This window comes from Lepidochelys kempii, chromosome 14 (genome assembly GCF_965140265.1).
Source record: "Lepidochelys kempii isolate rLepKem1 chromosome 14, rLepKem1.hap2, whole genome shotgun sequence".
Lineage (NCBI taxonomy): Eukaryota > Metazoa > Chordata > Testudines > Cheloniidae > Lepidochelys > Lepidochelys kempii.
In genome coordinates, this window is record NC_133269.1 from 26,561,629 (window position 1) to 26,576,502 (window position 14,874).

The 14,874-nt window shown below is 45.2% G+C and overlaps 1 protein-coding gene across 1 annotated transcript; it reads left to right on the forward strand.

Moving 5' to 3' along the window:
- The first annotated feature begins 2,246 nt into the window (after window positions 1-2,246).
- TMEM220 (transmembrane protein 220) lies at window positions 2,247-14,326 on the forward strand. The gene is made up of 6 exons (XM_073311879.1): window positions 2,247-2,561; window positions 6,290-6,319; window positions 6,984-7,044; window positions 9,117-9,240; window positions 11,138-11,197; window positions 13,544-14,326. Exons 1-6 carry the CDS (start codon window positions 2,262-2,264, stop codon window positions 13,674-13,676), a joined length of 708 nt encoding a protein of 235 aa, XP_073167980.1. The 5' UTR covers window positions 2,247-2,261; the 3' UTR covers window positions 13,677-14,326.
- The last annotated feature ends 548 nt before the right edge of the window (window positions 14,327-14,874 follow it).

The following is a 14,874-nucleotide window of genomic DNA, read 5'->3' on the forward strand; positions in this document are numbered from 1 at the left end:
ATGATTTTTGAACATTTGGGGTTGGCAATACTCAACTTGTGGTCAGAAGAAACACCAGAATGACCATGTCACATTCAGAGCTAAATGCAAAATGCACTTCTTCACATAGGCTTTCCTACTAGAAAGCCCTCACCCTCATCATTCCATATATCCCAAACAGCAGAAAACTAACTCAACATGGCTTCTTCCCAGCATAGGCGCCGACTCCGCGGGTGCTCCGGGGCTGGAGCATCCACCGGGAAAAATTAGTGGGTGCTCTGCACCCACCAGCAGCCAAGCTCCCTGCCCTACCCCACCTCACCTCCGCCTCCTCCCTTGAGCTCGCTGCGTCCCCACTCCTCCGTCTGCCTCCCAGCGCTTGCCACTACCAAACAGCTGTAGCAGCTCTGGGAGGGTGGGAGGAGGAGCGGGAATGTGGCACACTCAGGGGAGGAGGCGGGGCCGAGGCAGGGATTTGGGGAAGGAGTTGGAATAGGGGCAGGGAGGGGGTGGCGTTGGGGCAGGGACTTTGGGGAAGGGGGCAGAATGGGGGCAGGGCCAGGGCGGAGGGGGCATTGAGCACACACTGGCGCCAGTAGAAGTCGATGCCTATGCTTGCCAGCAGGCAGGGAAGAAAGACTTTATTGTGGTTTTACTAATGGGAGGCACTCAGACTATGGGGATAGAAGCTATATAAGGAGAGAGAGGAAGCTTTTTGAGCCTTCTCCCAGCCCAGGAGCAGCCCTACCTCACCAGCCCTGGAGGACCCCATGTCTTCTTCACTGTCAACTAGACCTGCCAAGAATAGGAAATTGAAACCCCTGAGGTTACTCCCTGGACACTTTGGGCAAAGGTCATCATGGCTTCCTTGGCTTTTCCTCTATTCCTCCTCACTGTCTTGCTTCCTCTTCTCTTTGAAGCTGCCTTTCTAACCGTCTCCTGCACCTGACTTACACTTTTTCTAGGATTTCTTATGCTTAAGTGGCATATAATAGGGCCCTAACCAAAAGATTTGTCTGTGGGATGTAAGGGGATATAATTGGTTATACTCACACATATATATAATGGATCCCTGACCAAGAGATTTGGCTGTCGGGAAGGAAAGGAAAGATCTTGGTGATGCTGAGGTTAAAGAAGTGGCAAGGATTTGGATGTGACTTGGATATGTATGGTGTTAGAAGAAGTAGGAGAGGGAGAAATCAAAAACAATGTAGTGGTTACTTGTTCTTCCCCATCCACCTTTCTCCCTTTGACTCTTCTCTCCCATATTCACCCTATGTAACTTCATCTTCCATGATGATGTCCCAACTGATTAGCTGCCCATCTCCTTGCCTTCAACTCCTGATTTGATTTCAAGTAATGTAACAATGCTCCCACTCACCAAGGTGGTCACTTATTCAAGCCTCTCTTGACTAAACACTATAACTTCTCTGACCTCTCAATATCTGCCTTCTCCCTGTCACCTCATTCCCTTCAACATTATCTACCAGTCCCTCCCATGACCATTCATATCCAGGACTTATTCTCACTACTCTCAGTCCCTCCCTTCCCCCCCACTCTGCCCTCTGCTCTGACTCAGATGTGGATTCTCTCCAATCCACTGGACTCTTTTGCCTCTCTCTCTGCCGCTTGAACATCTGTCCCTACAACCCTGACTCCTCAACAACCTCTGCTCCTGTGCTACTGGACACCCTTGGAGAAAGTCCTGTGACCACGTGAACTTCCTCCAGTTCTGTCATATTTCTTGTCAGACAGTACTATGTCTCCACCTCACTGACTCCACACCCATAACCACAGCTGCTTGTTTACTACCTGTGAGTTCCTCCGAAATCCTTTCCCCTCCTCCCTTTCTGTGAAAGATCCTGATGACTTTTTCAAATAAAATATCTACAAGATGGGCCACAGCCACCCTCCTCCTCCTCCTCCTGTCACTGATGCAGAGGTTTCTCCTCGGCTCTCACCTCCACCTGCCCCCTCGATCCTTCCCAGCTCGTGACCTCTTCACTCCTATTCTCTCCCTTCCTACACCCTTTGCTCGCTTTTGGCCTCTTCCCTTAAAAGGAGGGTCTCTCCATCCTGAAAAAATCCACCCTTGACCCTGCCCGTCTTCTTCTTCTGTCCCCCCTTCTTCTTTTCACTTTTAAACTCAGACACACTGCGGGCAACCAACGCCTGGATTTCTCTCCTCCAGCTGCATCCTGGAGCCACTCCCGTGAAACTGACCAAAACGTCGCTGGTCTTTTCCCGCCTGTACCCGGGGGCTCTGGTCTGCCCCGGCCTCGATGCGGCTGAGCCTTGTCTTTGGCTTTTGCGACTCCGTCCTATGTCTTTCCCGGGGGGGGGTCCGAGGCCGCCCGCCGCCCCGTTACCCCCACCATCGGGGACCGAGCCCCGCCCCGTTACGCACCCGCCGACCAGGGAGCCCCGCCCCGTCAGCCCCGGGTCCGAGCCGGGCCCGCCCAGGCGAGGTGGAGCTCGGCGCGGCCTGCACCATGGCGGGGAGCGGCGCCGGGCCGGGCCGCCTGTGGAGACTCTGCAACCTGCTCATGGCCGCCTTCTTCGGGCTGGCGGCCGCCGTGCAGGTGAGGCCGGGCCGAGGGCGAATGGGGGGAGGAGAGTGAATGGGGAAAGGGGTCAGTCAGGCTGCAGGGTGAATGGGGAAAGGGGCTGGGGGTGAATGGGGAAAGGGATTGGGAGTGAATGGGGAAAGGGATTGGGGGGAGGAGGAGGGTGGATGGGGTCAGTCAGGCTGCAGGGTGAATGGGGAAAGGGGCTGGGGGTGAATGGGGAAAGGGATTGGGGGAGGAGGAGGGTGGATGGGGTCAGTCAGGCTGCAGGGTGAATGGGGAAAGGGGCTGGGGGTGAATGGGGAAAGGGATTGGGGGAGGAGGAGGGTGGATGGGGTCAGTCAGGCTGCAGGGTGAATGGGGAAAGGGGCTGGGGGTGAATGGGGAAAGGGATTGGGGGAGGAGGAGGGTGGATGGGGTCAGTCAGGCTGCGGGGTGAATGGGGAAAGGGATTGGGAGTGAATGGGGAAAGGGATTGGGGGGAGGAGGAGGAGGGTGGATGGGGTCAGTCAGGCTGCAGGGTGAATGGGGAAAGGGGCTGGGGGTGAATGGGGAAAGGGATTGGGGGGAGGAGGAGGGTGGATGGGGTCAGTCAGGCTGCGGGGTGAATGGGGAAAGGGATTGGGAGTGAATGGGGAAAGGGATTGGGGGGAGGAGGAGGAGGGTGGATGGGGTCAGTCAGGCTGCAGGGTGAATGGGGAAAGGGGCTAGGGGTGAATGGGGAAAGGGATTGGGGGAGGAGGAGGAGGAGGAGGAGGAGGAGGGTGGATGGGGTCAGTCAGGCTGCAGGGTGAATGGGGAAAGGGGCTGGGGGAGGAGGAGGGTGGATGGGGTCCCCCTTGTGTCCCGATATTCTCTTGATCACACTACAGTACTTGCATGAGGTGAATTGAAATATACTGTTTCTTTTGTTTGGTTTCAGAGTAACAGCCGTGTTAGTCTGTATTCGCAAAAAGAAAAGGAGTACTTGTGGCACCTTAGAGACTAACCAATTTATTTGAGTATAAGCTTTTGTGAGCTGCATCCGATGAAGTGAGCTGTAGCTCACGAAAGCTTATGCTCAAATAAATTGGTTAGTCTCTAAGGTGCCACAAGTACTCCTTTTCTTGTATCTTTTTACAGTGCAAATATTTGTAATCTGATGCAATAATATAAAGTGAGCACTGTACACTTTGTATTCTGTGTTGTAATTAGGGTGACCAGATGTCCCAATAAAATCGGGACTGTCCCGATTTTTAAATTTTTGTCCCGAGTCCCAACCGATGCACAGTCGGGACGCCATTTGACCTGATATTGCGGCTTTGGCCGGTCTGACGTTTTTTATTTTTTGGGTTTTTTTCCTTCTGCAACTCTGGCCACTTTTTTTTTTCCTTCCCCCTTGTGTCCCGATATTTTCTCTGTTTCATCTGGTCACCCTAGTTGTAATTCAAATCAATATATTTGAAAATGTAGACAACATCCAAAAATATTTAAATAAATGTTACTCTATTATCGTTTAACACTGTGATTAAAAACTGTGATTATTTTTTTTAGTCTCGCTACTAATTGCAATTTTTGTAATTGTCTGACATCCCTAACGATAATCCACTCCCCGTGCCAGTTCACAGGACTGGAGTTTTCATTTGCAGATTATTGTTCATGGAGTTTGGTGTGGAAATGGCTCATAGAGAAGCTTGCTGCTGTGCTTGTGTAACAGGCCAGTGTGTAAACTTCACTGTGATGTTCTGTTCTGTGGAATGCTGCATGTACTCAGAGGTCCTGTGGTTTTGGCTGTGTAATGGCAGTAGCAGTTCGTTGCTGCAGCCCATCGTGGTCAGATGTCGTGAGGAATGTCATCAAGAAGTGATGTAGCTTTCGTCTGTCATAAGACAGAACCTTTTTCATGGCTTAACCCTGCCATCATACACTGCCAGTTTGGGGCTGTTCATGGTGGAGTGGGGCTTCCTAAGCCCCTCAAGGAGTTTGGTGGAAGTGTAGTTTTATCAGGGAGCAGTTCTCTTTGAGATTGTCATTCCCTTTAATTAGGTGGAGCAATTCATACGAGGAAAGTCAGATGAGAGGAAATTTATGTATATTCCAGAGATAAAATCAAAAGAAAAGAGAACAGTATTTTATCAAACCTGGCTATATGCAGGACTAAAGAGGGAACATAGGAAAATTGGTAATTAATAAATATTAAATAAAGAAAAATAATTTAATGCTGGAAAAACCTACTGTTGTTACAGCATAAAATGGGGCTTGAAATAGACAAGGAAATTGTAAAGGAGGAAATACAGTTCTTCAGTGACTGGAATCCACCACCATAGCCTGTGTACACATAATGCAGGTTAAATCTAGACAGACGTTAAATCGGATTGCCCAGAGTGAACAAGATAGATAATTTACTTTACTATACCTCAGCCAAGCCATAAATAAGGCTCCATGGGCTCTGTGACAAACTGGACCTAAATTTTGCATCAGATTGTGTATTAAAGCTGAGGAGCTGGGCTAGGTAACAGGGCTGTGCACAACCACAGAGTCAACGGGGAGCCCTGCTGCCCTATCTCTACCCATCCTACCCAACCTCCAGCTGATGTGAGACATGGAGGAGCTGTGTTTGCTGGATACTATAGGTGGTTTGTCAAAGCCCAGCTCTTCTCCAGCCCACTTCTCCCAGTGCAACAGCAATGGTTTTACACATCTTCATGACTGCCGTGTACAGCTCCCCACTCCTCCCCTGTAACATCGAGTTGGCTTTCCCAGTTCACCAGGCAGTAGAACCAACGGGGCGCCCTTAATGTGCCAATGACTCAGCGTATGGAGGGTAGAGATATGTGGCAGGATTTACTCCTGGAGGGAGTCTGCTTAAAAAAATAAAAAATTCTGCACATTTTATTTGTCAAAAGAATGCAATATAATCACACCAATTTCAATTGTTTTGGTAATTTATTTAAACTACAATACAGAAAAAAGTCACAATAACTGTTCAGCGTTTCCTAAATACATGAAAGCGAAATTACAAACACTTCGTAACTAATACCCTGCATTTCAGTTATAATCCTGAGTTATCAGCCAGAGGGACCTGAAAAAGTATGACTCTCGGGGGAGAGTTTCCTTAGGCAAAGCTAGAAAATCTTTGATCAGAATATAATATTATGGAAAATTAAAAGTCCGCTGAAGGGGTGATGTGTTTTACAGATGGAGCAATTGAGGCACAGAGAGGGGAAGTGACTTGCTCAAGGGTACTGTCACCCACTAAGTAAAGTTGGGAACAGAGGCCAGATCTCTTTATTCTCAAGCTAGTACTGAACCCAAAGTACAATCTTCCTTGATTGAATCCAAACTCCAGCTGGCTCAGACTGGCAGTTTTGCCCTAGTGTTAGCATTGAAAGCTGCCCCCTGCTCTTATTCTTTGGTGTTATCAAGAAGAAACTGTCACCCATAATTCTGTTTAAATTGGTGACAGTTGGCATAATTGGGGAAAATGTGCTTCCCCTGCTCAACAAAATTTTGATCGCTGGATTCTCTATTACATGCATCCAGATGATGACAACAGCAGTGCAGGGTGCTTATGCACACGTGCTGGCTCTAACCAACTCTCCTCTCCAAAATAAGAGAAATCTGAACCAGGAGGATCCTTTAATAAAGTACTTTTTATTCTTGACCCAGCCGGGAGGACAAATGTAGGTTTGAGAATCCTGACACCAGGTGAAAGCCTGTAAGATCTTGTCTGAGTGCTCATTCTGACCTCTTTGTTATTCCAGATAAATGACCCTGATGCAGGACTGTGGATAGTGAGTATGACTACAGACTTTCCTAGCTGCTGAAGACTCTGGAGCATTTTATAGGAGAGAATCCTAAATTTGCTCCTTTGTTGGACATCTGCCCTCTTTTCTGTTACAACGCCCTTCTGAAAGGTTTGCAATGACTCTTCTAGCTTTGGCCTGACCTGTGGCGCACAAGTTCACAACACTTGGGTGACTTCAAACCACCTGAATGGGTTCTGTAATTCTGCCTGGAGCAGGTAAAACCTGAAGCCTGCTTTGGATGAGTTTTAAATCCTCATCCTTGATTAAAATAAACAGCTTTTTAAAATTACACCTTTTGGGAACATCATCTTCCCTCTGAATAGTGACCTGGGTGTGGAAAGGCGGTGGACAGGTTACTCAAGTTTGATTACCTGCATGACATTTCCAGGGGTTTTTATTCCACTTTGCTTACCCCCACCCCCTACCATCTTTGTCTAGGGCAGGCACCAAACTATCTCTTCTCCTCCTTCCCTGGGGCTCACACCTCCTGACCTGAGTACCTCTGGGCTCCACATCACCTCTGTGTATTGTAATCGCTCCAGATCACCTGCTCTGCTGCATTGTGTAAATGAGCTGGATGGGATGTGGCTGCTTCTCTGTGCTCTGCCTTCTCATGCTACAGAGTGGACTTGCAATATCTCACTAACAGGTGGTCTACATTGTACCTGCTGTCCTTACGCTGCTTGTTGGCCTTAATCCGTCAATTACAGGTATGATATTGGCATTCTAAATGGACTCACTCGTCAGATCTTCACCTCAAAGAGATTAGTTTTCATTTTTTGCCATGGTAGGATGCAAACCCAGGGCTGCATGGAAATGTGCTCAGCTGTCCATGACTGCAGGTAGTAAGGTGCTCATTCCCAGGAGTGATGGTGACTGCTTTCCTGTTTGCAGATGGATGTCCTAGAAATGGATTTAGTCCATTCTCTCTGCATCAATTCCTCATCCTGAGACATCCTTATTACTGCACCTATGCCGCAACAGTCTGGTTCTAGTACTAAATGGTGATCTATTGGGCTGTGCACGAGACTGCGAGCCAGAAACTTCCATGTTCTAGTCTTTGGCTCTGCTGCTCCCATTGGCAAGTCACTGAACTTTTCTCTCTGTTTCCCCATCTGTAAAACTGGGATAATTCTTACCTGTGTCCTAGGAGGGCTGAGAGTTAATGTCTGTACAGTGTTCTGAAGAGATAACGGTATAACTACCAAATACTGTGATTACCACAGAAGGTGCACATACAGCAGTGTAATATTTTTAGTGGTTATAATATGGCATGGTAGGAGTTCTAAGATTGTATAGTCACTGGGGAATGTTATCTGCTGGCTGAGACCGATGCGGCTGTATTTACAGGGTCCCTGTAAGGCCAAATTTGGCCCAGAAAATAAAAGTAAGATTTATACAATCTAAGATCACTAGAAGTATTTCCTTGATTTTTTTTTCTCTCATTGGAAAAAATTTTGAGAAATTGTTTTTTATATGCTAAATGACAACCATATATGCTGAATGAATTTTATTTTGGATTAAGGAAAATCCCAACAAAAACAAAGTAAAGTTTCCATGAGAGAGCACAGTGTCTCTTCTGTAACATGCTGCATCAACTCTGCCACCTAAAATGCTGGCTTTGTTAAATGAAAGTGTAACAGTCACTGCTCATAAATAAACCTTGCTCTGCAGCATTTGCAACCTCAACATTGCAGCATTTTGCTAGTGCATGAGAGCCTGAAAGTGAAACTGAAAGTCTGTTTTCAATGCCCAAATTGAGATAAATGCCAAAAGTAAACAAACAGGAGTGTTGAAAAGGGAAATAATTTTTCCAGATTCTTTTGGTTTAGATAGCCTAAAGTTTATTTTCAGCATACTTGATTATTTTCAGGACATTTGTTTTTCCTAATTATTTTAATTTTGATATTGCCAAATCAATAAGAAGCATTTCACATTAGGACTGTGAAAGGCCCTGAGCTGCAGCCAGTTCAACAGAACCATCAGCCTTCTATGTAGACCTGTTGCAAAGTAAAAAATCATACACAGCTCTTTTCTATATTGGGAGCCTATAATGATCAGCTCTTGCTTGGAGCTCTCCATCCACTGGAGGGTTCAGCCCTCAAGAGATTTTGTTTAAGCCTTCTGGTTTTCCATTTGTTGACTTGTCATTATGGAGGTCAGCCAGAGAACCATTTGTTATTCACTTACCTATGCCTCCCGTAGCCCTCCAGCATGGACCTGTAAGCCACAAGAGCCTGTGTCCGGGCCCCTTCTAATCTTTCCTGAAATATTTTGAGGCAGGGACAGCTCATGCCCTAGAATTACGGGGAGCACCCTGATGTCACTGCCAAGAGCTTGACAGTGGGCATAGGGTGTCAGGAAGTCATGCTCCTTGCTATGTAGAGGCTTCAGTTTGTAATTCTCCATGGCCTTTTATGAAGCCATTGAACAGTGGAGCATGTTTCTGTTTCCTAGGGAGGATCTGTGATGGTCTTCAGAGCTGTGGTGCTGCCAAGGAGTTGTTTCCCAGGAACTCAGAATCTGAAATCCACCCAGAGCTTGCATTTGTCAACAGTATTTCTAGACCAGAATTCCTTTGCCATTCCAAACACCTGGATACATAAAAGAGCAAGTCCTACCTAGTATTGCAGCAGACACTCCTGCATCCCTCCTTCCTAGTGCATGTGTGTTTGTGGAAGGGTCCATTTTCACGCAGCCTCTTTACAGTCTGGAAGACTTGGGATGTACTTCATGTAGTATGTTCATAAGCATTTAGTAGCTCCAGTCTGTTCTTCCCCAGATAATGTCATCTGGAGGAGCCTGTCAGATCTGCATTCTGCTGCTTGTTTAGTTGGAACCGTTGCCTTGGGGTGCTCTTTGTTCGCTTATGCAGAAAGTAACATCTTGCATGAAGAGGAAGGAAGGTGAGTAATGCATCTATTCTGTCCTAATCCATACAGCCCATGCATGAAGCAGATTGTCCCTCTGGCAGCTCACTCCCAGGCAGACCAAGCTTCAGTTTTTGATTGCTACAGTGAGTGGGTTGGCCCTAAAAAGAAGGGAGTCAGGCTAGTAAGGAACTCAGCCTGGATGTTGCTAGTCCAGCAGTATGTTGGACAAACCGTTGACGAAGGGGCCAGTGAGCACAGGTTGCAGCTTGGCTGAATCCCCTGTTCTCTTTGCTTTGGTCAGTCACAGATGGGGATGGGGTAGGGGTCGGTACTGGCTTTCAAAACTCACAAGACTGGCACTGTGCACCTTGGAAGCACCCTGTGTTCTGTGTTCAGAGCTTTAGAGGCAGGAATTGGGTAAGTTTTTTCAGAATTGTGTTCAGGGTGGATTGATGTAAATAAAGTGATTTAAATCATCAGTTTTAATAAACTTTTACATTTGCACTTCAGTTATTTTCTGAAGAAAGGTGCACTCTCATTGGTTGATATAACCATTACAATGTGTTGATTTACAACTAAATAGAGCCTTTACACTAGATTTGGTACATCTCTTTGCTACCTGAGAGGGTGCACTATAACTATATACATTTATGTAAACAATTATATAGCTTAATATTTTCAAATTCTTATTAACCATACATTTTTAGTATGTCAGAAAAGGGCAAATGATATTGCTTATTCACTAGATAGTTAAACAAATCATGAGCAAAAAGTTAACTTCATTAGGATGGTAACTGGAATTTAATTAAACACGCACAACTGCATATATGATTTATTTTTTATTAAAACAAACGTAAAAGTTTTGGGTAAATAAAATTCCCATATCAAAACATGTTTCACATTCACAACTAAATAATTTATTAAACAAAGGGATTAACTGTGGTCTGTGAATTAAATGGATTATTTCAGGAAAGTTTTACACAAACATATTTGAAAAGTGACTGGAGCTTAAATTCCTACTCTCATCTAAGTTTCTTGAAAGTGAGATAGGCTGAACTATTGTACCATATTTATAAAGCTTGACCTCAAAAGTTAGACTCGGGCAAAACACCTTTATATAGAAAAGCATCCTTTAATTCATAGAGGCTAATGGATTCAGTATATTTATTGTTTATTTAAATGTTCAAAGATACAAGTAGTTTAGGTCTTAACATATGTTTTGTATTAAATTCAGATTTCATTTTAAAGTGGTTTATTTTTAATAAGAAAAAATTATAATTTAAATAACAAAATAGAAAACGTTAAAAAAAATCAATTTTCATCCCCCAAATTTTGTTTGGAGGGTACCATGTACCTACGTTTCTGGAATGTACCTACCTGTCAAGCTGTTGGAGACTTGATGGCACAATCCCCACTACTGCCAAGCATGGAGGAAAGGGGGTTGAAAGTGAAGGAGGCAAACTCCCACTAGGCAGAGACTCAGATATTCCTTTTTGTTTAAGTAAGCAAGGTGCTTGCTTGTGCACAAGGTAAAAGTGATCGTGTCTTAAGTTGCCGTTTAAATGGACACCCTGAGGCGTAGTTTACGGGTTTATCTGTAGTCTGTAAAAATTTTGGTTCAACGGCCATGAGTTTGTACATATTCAACTGTCATATCATTATATTTAGTATTAAAAGGAGTCTAATAGAAAATGGAAGCAGAAATCTGTGCAGATTCTGTAAATTGGTTGTGTGCATGTGGAGTAGGAATTCCATTCAGATTTCTGTGAGCTCAGATCCGGCTTTAATAGTAAATCTAATTCCTCTTAGGGGGAGCTTGCACGCCTACCCGTTACTTTTGCAGAGAATTTGTCCTTTGTGTAAGCAAATACTTGTGCACACTGTATTCTGATTTTTATTATTTTTTCATTTATGTATTTATTTTGTATAGGGAGTTGTTTGGTCTGGTGATTATTACAATATGGATGAATCTTTGCCGCAATTCAGCAAAGTAAGTCTTTAATCCATTTGTATATTCATGGTTCGTGATAGGGTATATACTTCAGGGCTGGCTGCAGCTAGCTGTTTCCTATCCATAGGTGATTTTGGCTGTGTGCTGCCTTGCTGCATATTATTGTCTAAATTCTGCTCAGACTTGGGCACAGCACCATGTTCATTTGGGTTTCTGGAAGGACAAGGTCTGCTGGTCATAAGCGGCATAAAGCAAAAGGGAAAAAAGGTGAGGCAAACCTGGTCCAGAGGACAACTTGAAGGAAACCTGTTGCTCCTCCTGCAGAGTCTGAAGGTGGGGATGTTTCTTCATAAAAAGAGACTGTGTATAGCGGTAGCATAGTGTTATAGTGGATGCAGGCAGTAACTGCAAAAACCAAGGTGGCAAAAGTGTTTCCATTAGAACGCTAGTAATGGGGCATAACGTATGTAAGAAAGGACCCTAATGAGGAGTGGGCCGACTCCGCTGCCATCAGCATAAGCAGATTCTCTGCAGTCGTCGTAGGAGGAGAGGGAGACAGAACCTGGAACCTGGGAGGGAGATGACAAAATTTTGCTGGGCATTAAACCAGCATCAAAGCAAAGACCTCAGTGTTTGGAAAAGCTGCACCAGCTCTGACTGTAAGATGGGGCTGGAAAATGAACAGCTGCTCAGTGAGCATTGCTGGGATCCAGAGCAGTCTGCAACATGCTGCAGCTCCTGCTCCTTCTCTGAGCGCCTCAAGGGCAGTATTTGTACCCTAGAGCTGTGACTCTCAGCCTTTCCATACTGCGGCACCCCTTTCAGGAGCCTGCTTTGTCTGGTGTACCCCAAGTTTCACCTCATCTAAAAACTACGTGCTTACAAAATCAGACATAAAAGTACAAAAGTGTCACAGCACAGTCGTACTGAAAAATTTATTACTTTCTCCTTTTTATCATATAATTATAAATATTGTATTTACATTTCAGTGTATCGTATATAGAGCAGTATAAACAAGTAATTGTATGAAATTTTAGTTTGTACTGACTTTGCTAGTGCTTTTTATGTAGCCTGTGGTAAAATTAGGCAAATATCTAGATGAGTTGAGGTACCTCCTGACAGACCTCTGCCTACCCCCAGGTGTACATGTATCCTTGGTTGAGAACCACTGCCCTAAAAAGAGTGGGGTGTGATGCCCAGGAGGGGCTCTGTCCCACTAATACTGCTCTCATCCATCAGAAAGCCTTAAGAGTTAGGGCTGTTCCATTAGAATGAAAGAGAGAAGATCCAGGAGCCCTGCAGAGATGTTATCTTTAGAGAGCAGTACCTGCATGCCATGCACTGCAAGGAAACAGTTTCTGTAATAGGCCAGGAGCCAGTGTTTAAAGGAAAGTAGCAATAGAGACTATCCATCTGCTTTGTTATTTGTGTAGAGAAGGGTTAAATGGCACAGTGTGTTACTACATAAGCTTTTCTGGTGAGCTAAAATCAAATCCAGACCCAGCACAAGTGTGGTGATCTCTATCCACACCACAAAATCTCAGCGCAGTTCCTCAAATCAAGGAAAGCCCAGACCTAGCGTACTAAAGGGTGCAAAGAGTATGCCTGCCGTTAGGGCATGCCATTAGGCCTCACTTTAAGACTAAAATATACCCTCATTTCAAAAAGAAACAAACACAAAAATACTCTTAACTCAGTCTTTGTTCCTTGTGGTCGTCACTTCCCCCGTCAGTCAAGATGCAGCCATGGAGGTGCATCATGTGTGTTTGCCTCATTTACACCAGGTCACAAAGAATTATATTTTGGTGTGTGCCCAGTGAAAATATAGTCTGGGGAATCTGCATGTGGAAGCTGGAAAAAAAGTAGTACTCCCAAACTATCAGTCTAGGAAAATCTGGCTGCTTTCTGCCCCAGGTTGAAATCCTTGCCTTTCTGCCTCCCATTGCTCTGACACTGCCTGGATTCTAACTTGTTGAACAGGGGTCTGTCTCTGTGCTGCTGTGGCTGCAGGAAGGGAGTCTTTGGTGTCCGTCACTAAAAGTTGAGGGGGATGTAGCCACATGGACTTGGGGCAGCTGAGCAGCTCTTCAGTGCAGGTTGGAAAGGAGCAGAGAAGGGGAACAAGTGGGCAGGCTCCTGGACCCGTGCTGCTGCCTGTTCTGTTCTCCTGTCACAGTAAAGGCAGAGTTTGGGAGCAGGCGCTTCAGAGAAGCCACTTACAGCAGCAGCGGCCAGAGAGGTTTTGTGGTACGCTGATTGCAGCTCATCAGCACTGCTTTTCTCCAGGCTCCTCAGTCTGATGAGGAGCCTCACCCCAGACCCAGACACCTCTGTTGCTAGCTGGGTTTGATCTGAAATAACACAACTGTCTTTTGTTCTTTCCAGAAATCCCCTGGGTGGAATTCGTCTGATGGTCGCAATTTCTCTCTCGCTCTTCCCCTTTGTAACATGGCTTTACATTTACATGAACTCAGAGATGCGATCATCCTGGCCAACTCACTGCAAAACTGTGATTTAACCAGGCAGGAACAAACACACACAATAAATATTCAAACAGCTATTTGCCTTCAGCTTTCGGTTCTCAGTTGAAAACTGGTATCAGAACAACAGGAACTGCAACTATGGCCCAAGAGCACATTGCTGCCTCAAACAGCGCGGTTTGAGATTTGTTATCATTATCCATCCATCTCCTCTTTCCATGGACCAACCTGTGGATTTCAAACTGTGTCCTTCATGTAGTGATGACACCACAGCCCCTGTATCACTGTCTCCTCCAGTACCACAATGAACAGGAGCAGGGGCAGACTAGATCCTGGTAAATATGTGCCCTTAGTGTGGATGAACAATTGTACAGCAGCGTCTGCTAGGAACTCCTAAAAAGGACAGAAACATTCAAATGTGATCCTCTCCTCCTCCCTCAGGGCCTGCAGGTGAGCAGCCAGACTCTTATGGGCAGTGATATCAATGGCTTCTGGGAGACCTGAAACAACTAGCAGGGGTAGCTGTTCTGTCTGTTTAGTCAATGAGAAGAGCTCAGTCTCTGCCATACCTAGGCTGAAAGTGGACAAGAAATTCAGAAGGTTTTTGGAGAACTGCAGAGTTGCTTCTCAGCTGAATCACAAATTTCTTAGAAATCTTCTCCACAAAGTATTAAAGGTGTCAAGTATGGCTGTTGTAGTCTTTATTACTGACTGATGGGCCAGCGAAGACATGGGACTATGGGAAGGATTGACAGGTACTATAGTCCAGTGGCTAGGACACCAGCCTAGGAGTCAGAGGCCTGCATTCTATTCCCAACTCCACCACTGACCTCCTGTATGACCTAAACCAAGTCATTACACCAAGCTGTTCTTTTATTTCCCTTCCTACCCTTTGTCTGCTTCATCTGTTATGGAGGCACCAATTGCAGTTTCATAGTTAAGGTTAAGTTTGGTTTTGTATTAAAAGCAGGGATTCAGCCTTTGTGTATGACAAATACAGTATGTCCTCTCCAAGCTTAATCATTTGCCCTTTGAATACAGAATGAATTTTCTAAGTATTTGAGTAATTATGTTAAAATTAAATGGGTATTTTTAGAAATTTAGCATCTTATGTCAAGACTTTTTTTTTGTCCCTATTGATGATGTTAATGCAATAACACAGACTCTTTGTGCATGAGATTTTAGGGAGGTTGACTACATTTGGAGAAATATTTTAAGGGTATTGGCCATTTTTTG

What these genes read in the sequence shown, in the direction of transcription:
- TMEM220 (XM_073311879.1), top strand. Translation starts at nt 2,262, where the DNA reads ATGCGGCTGAGCCTTGTCTTTGGCTTTTGCGACTCCGTCCTATGTCTT. An exon ending in CTGATGCAGGACTGTGGATA is followed by an intron (nt 6,320 to 6,983) that starts GTGAGTATGACT and finishes TCTCACTAACAG; the next exon opens with GTGGTCTACATTGTACCTGC. An exon ending in TTGCATGAAGAGGAAGGAAG is followed by an intron (nt 9,241 to 11,137) that starts GTGAGTAATGCA and finishes TATTTTGTATAG; the next exon opens with GGAGTTGTTTGGTCTGGTGA.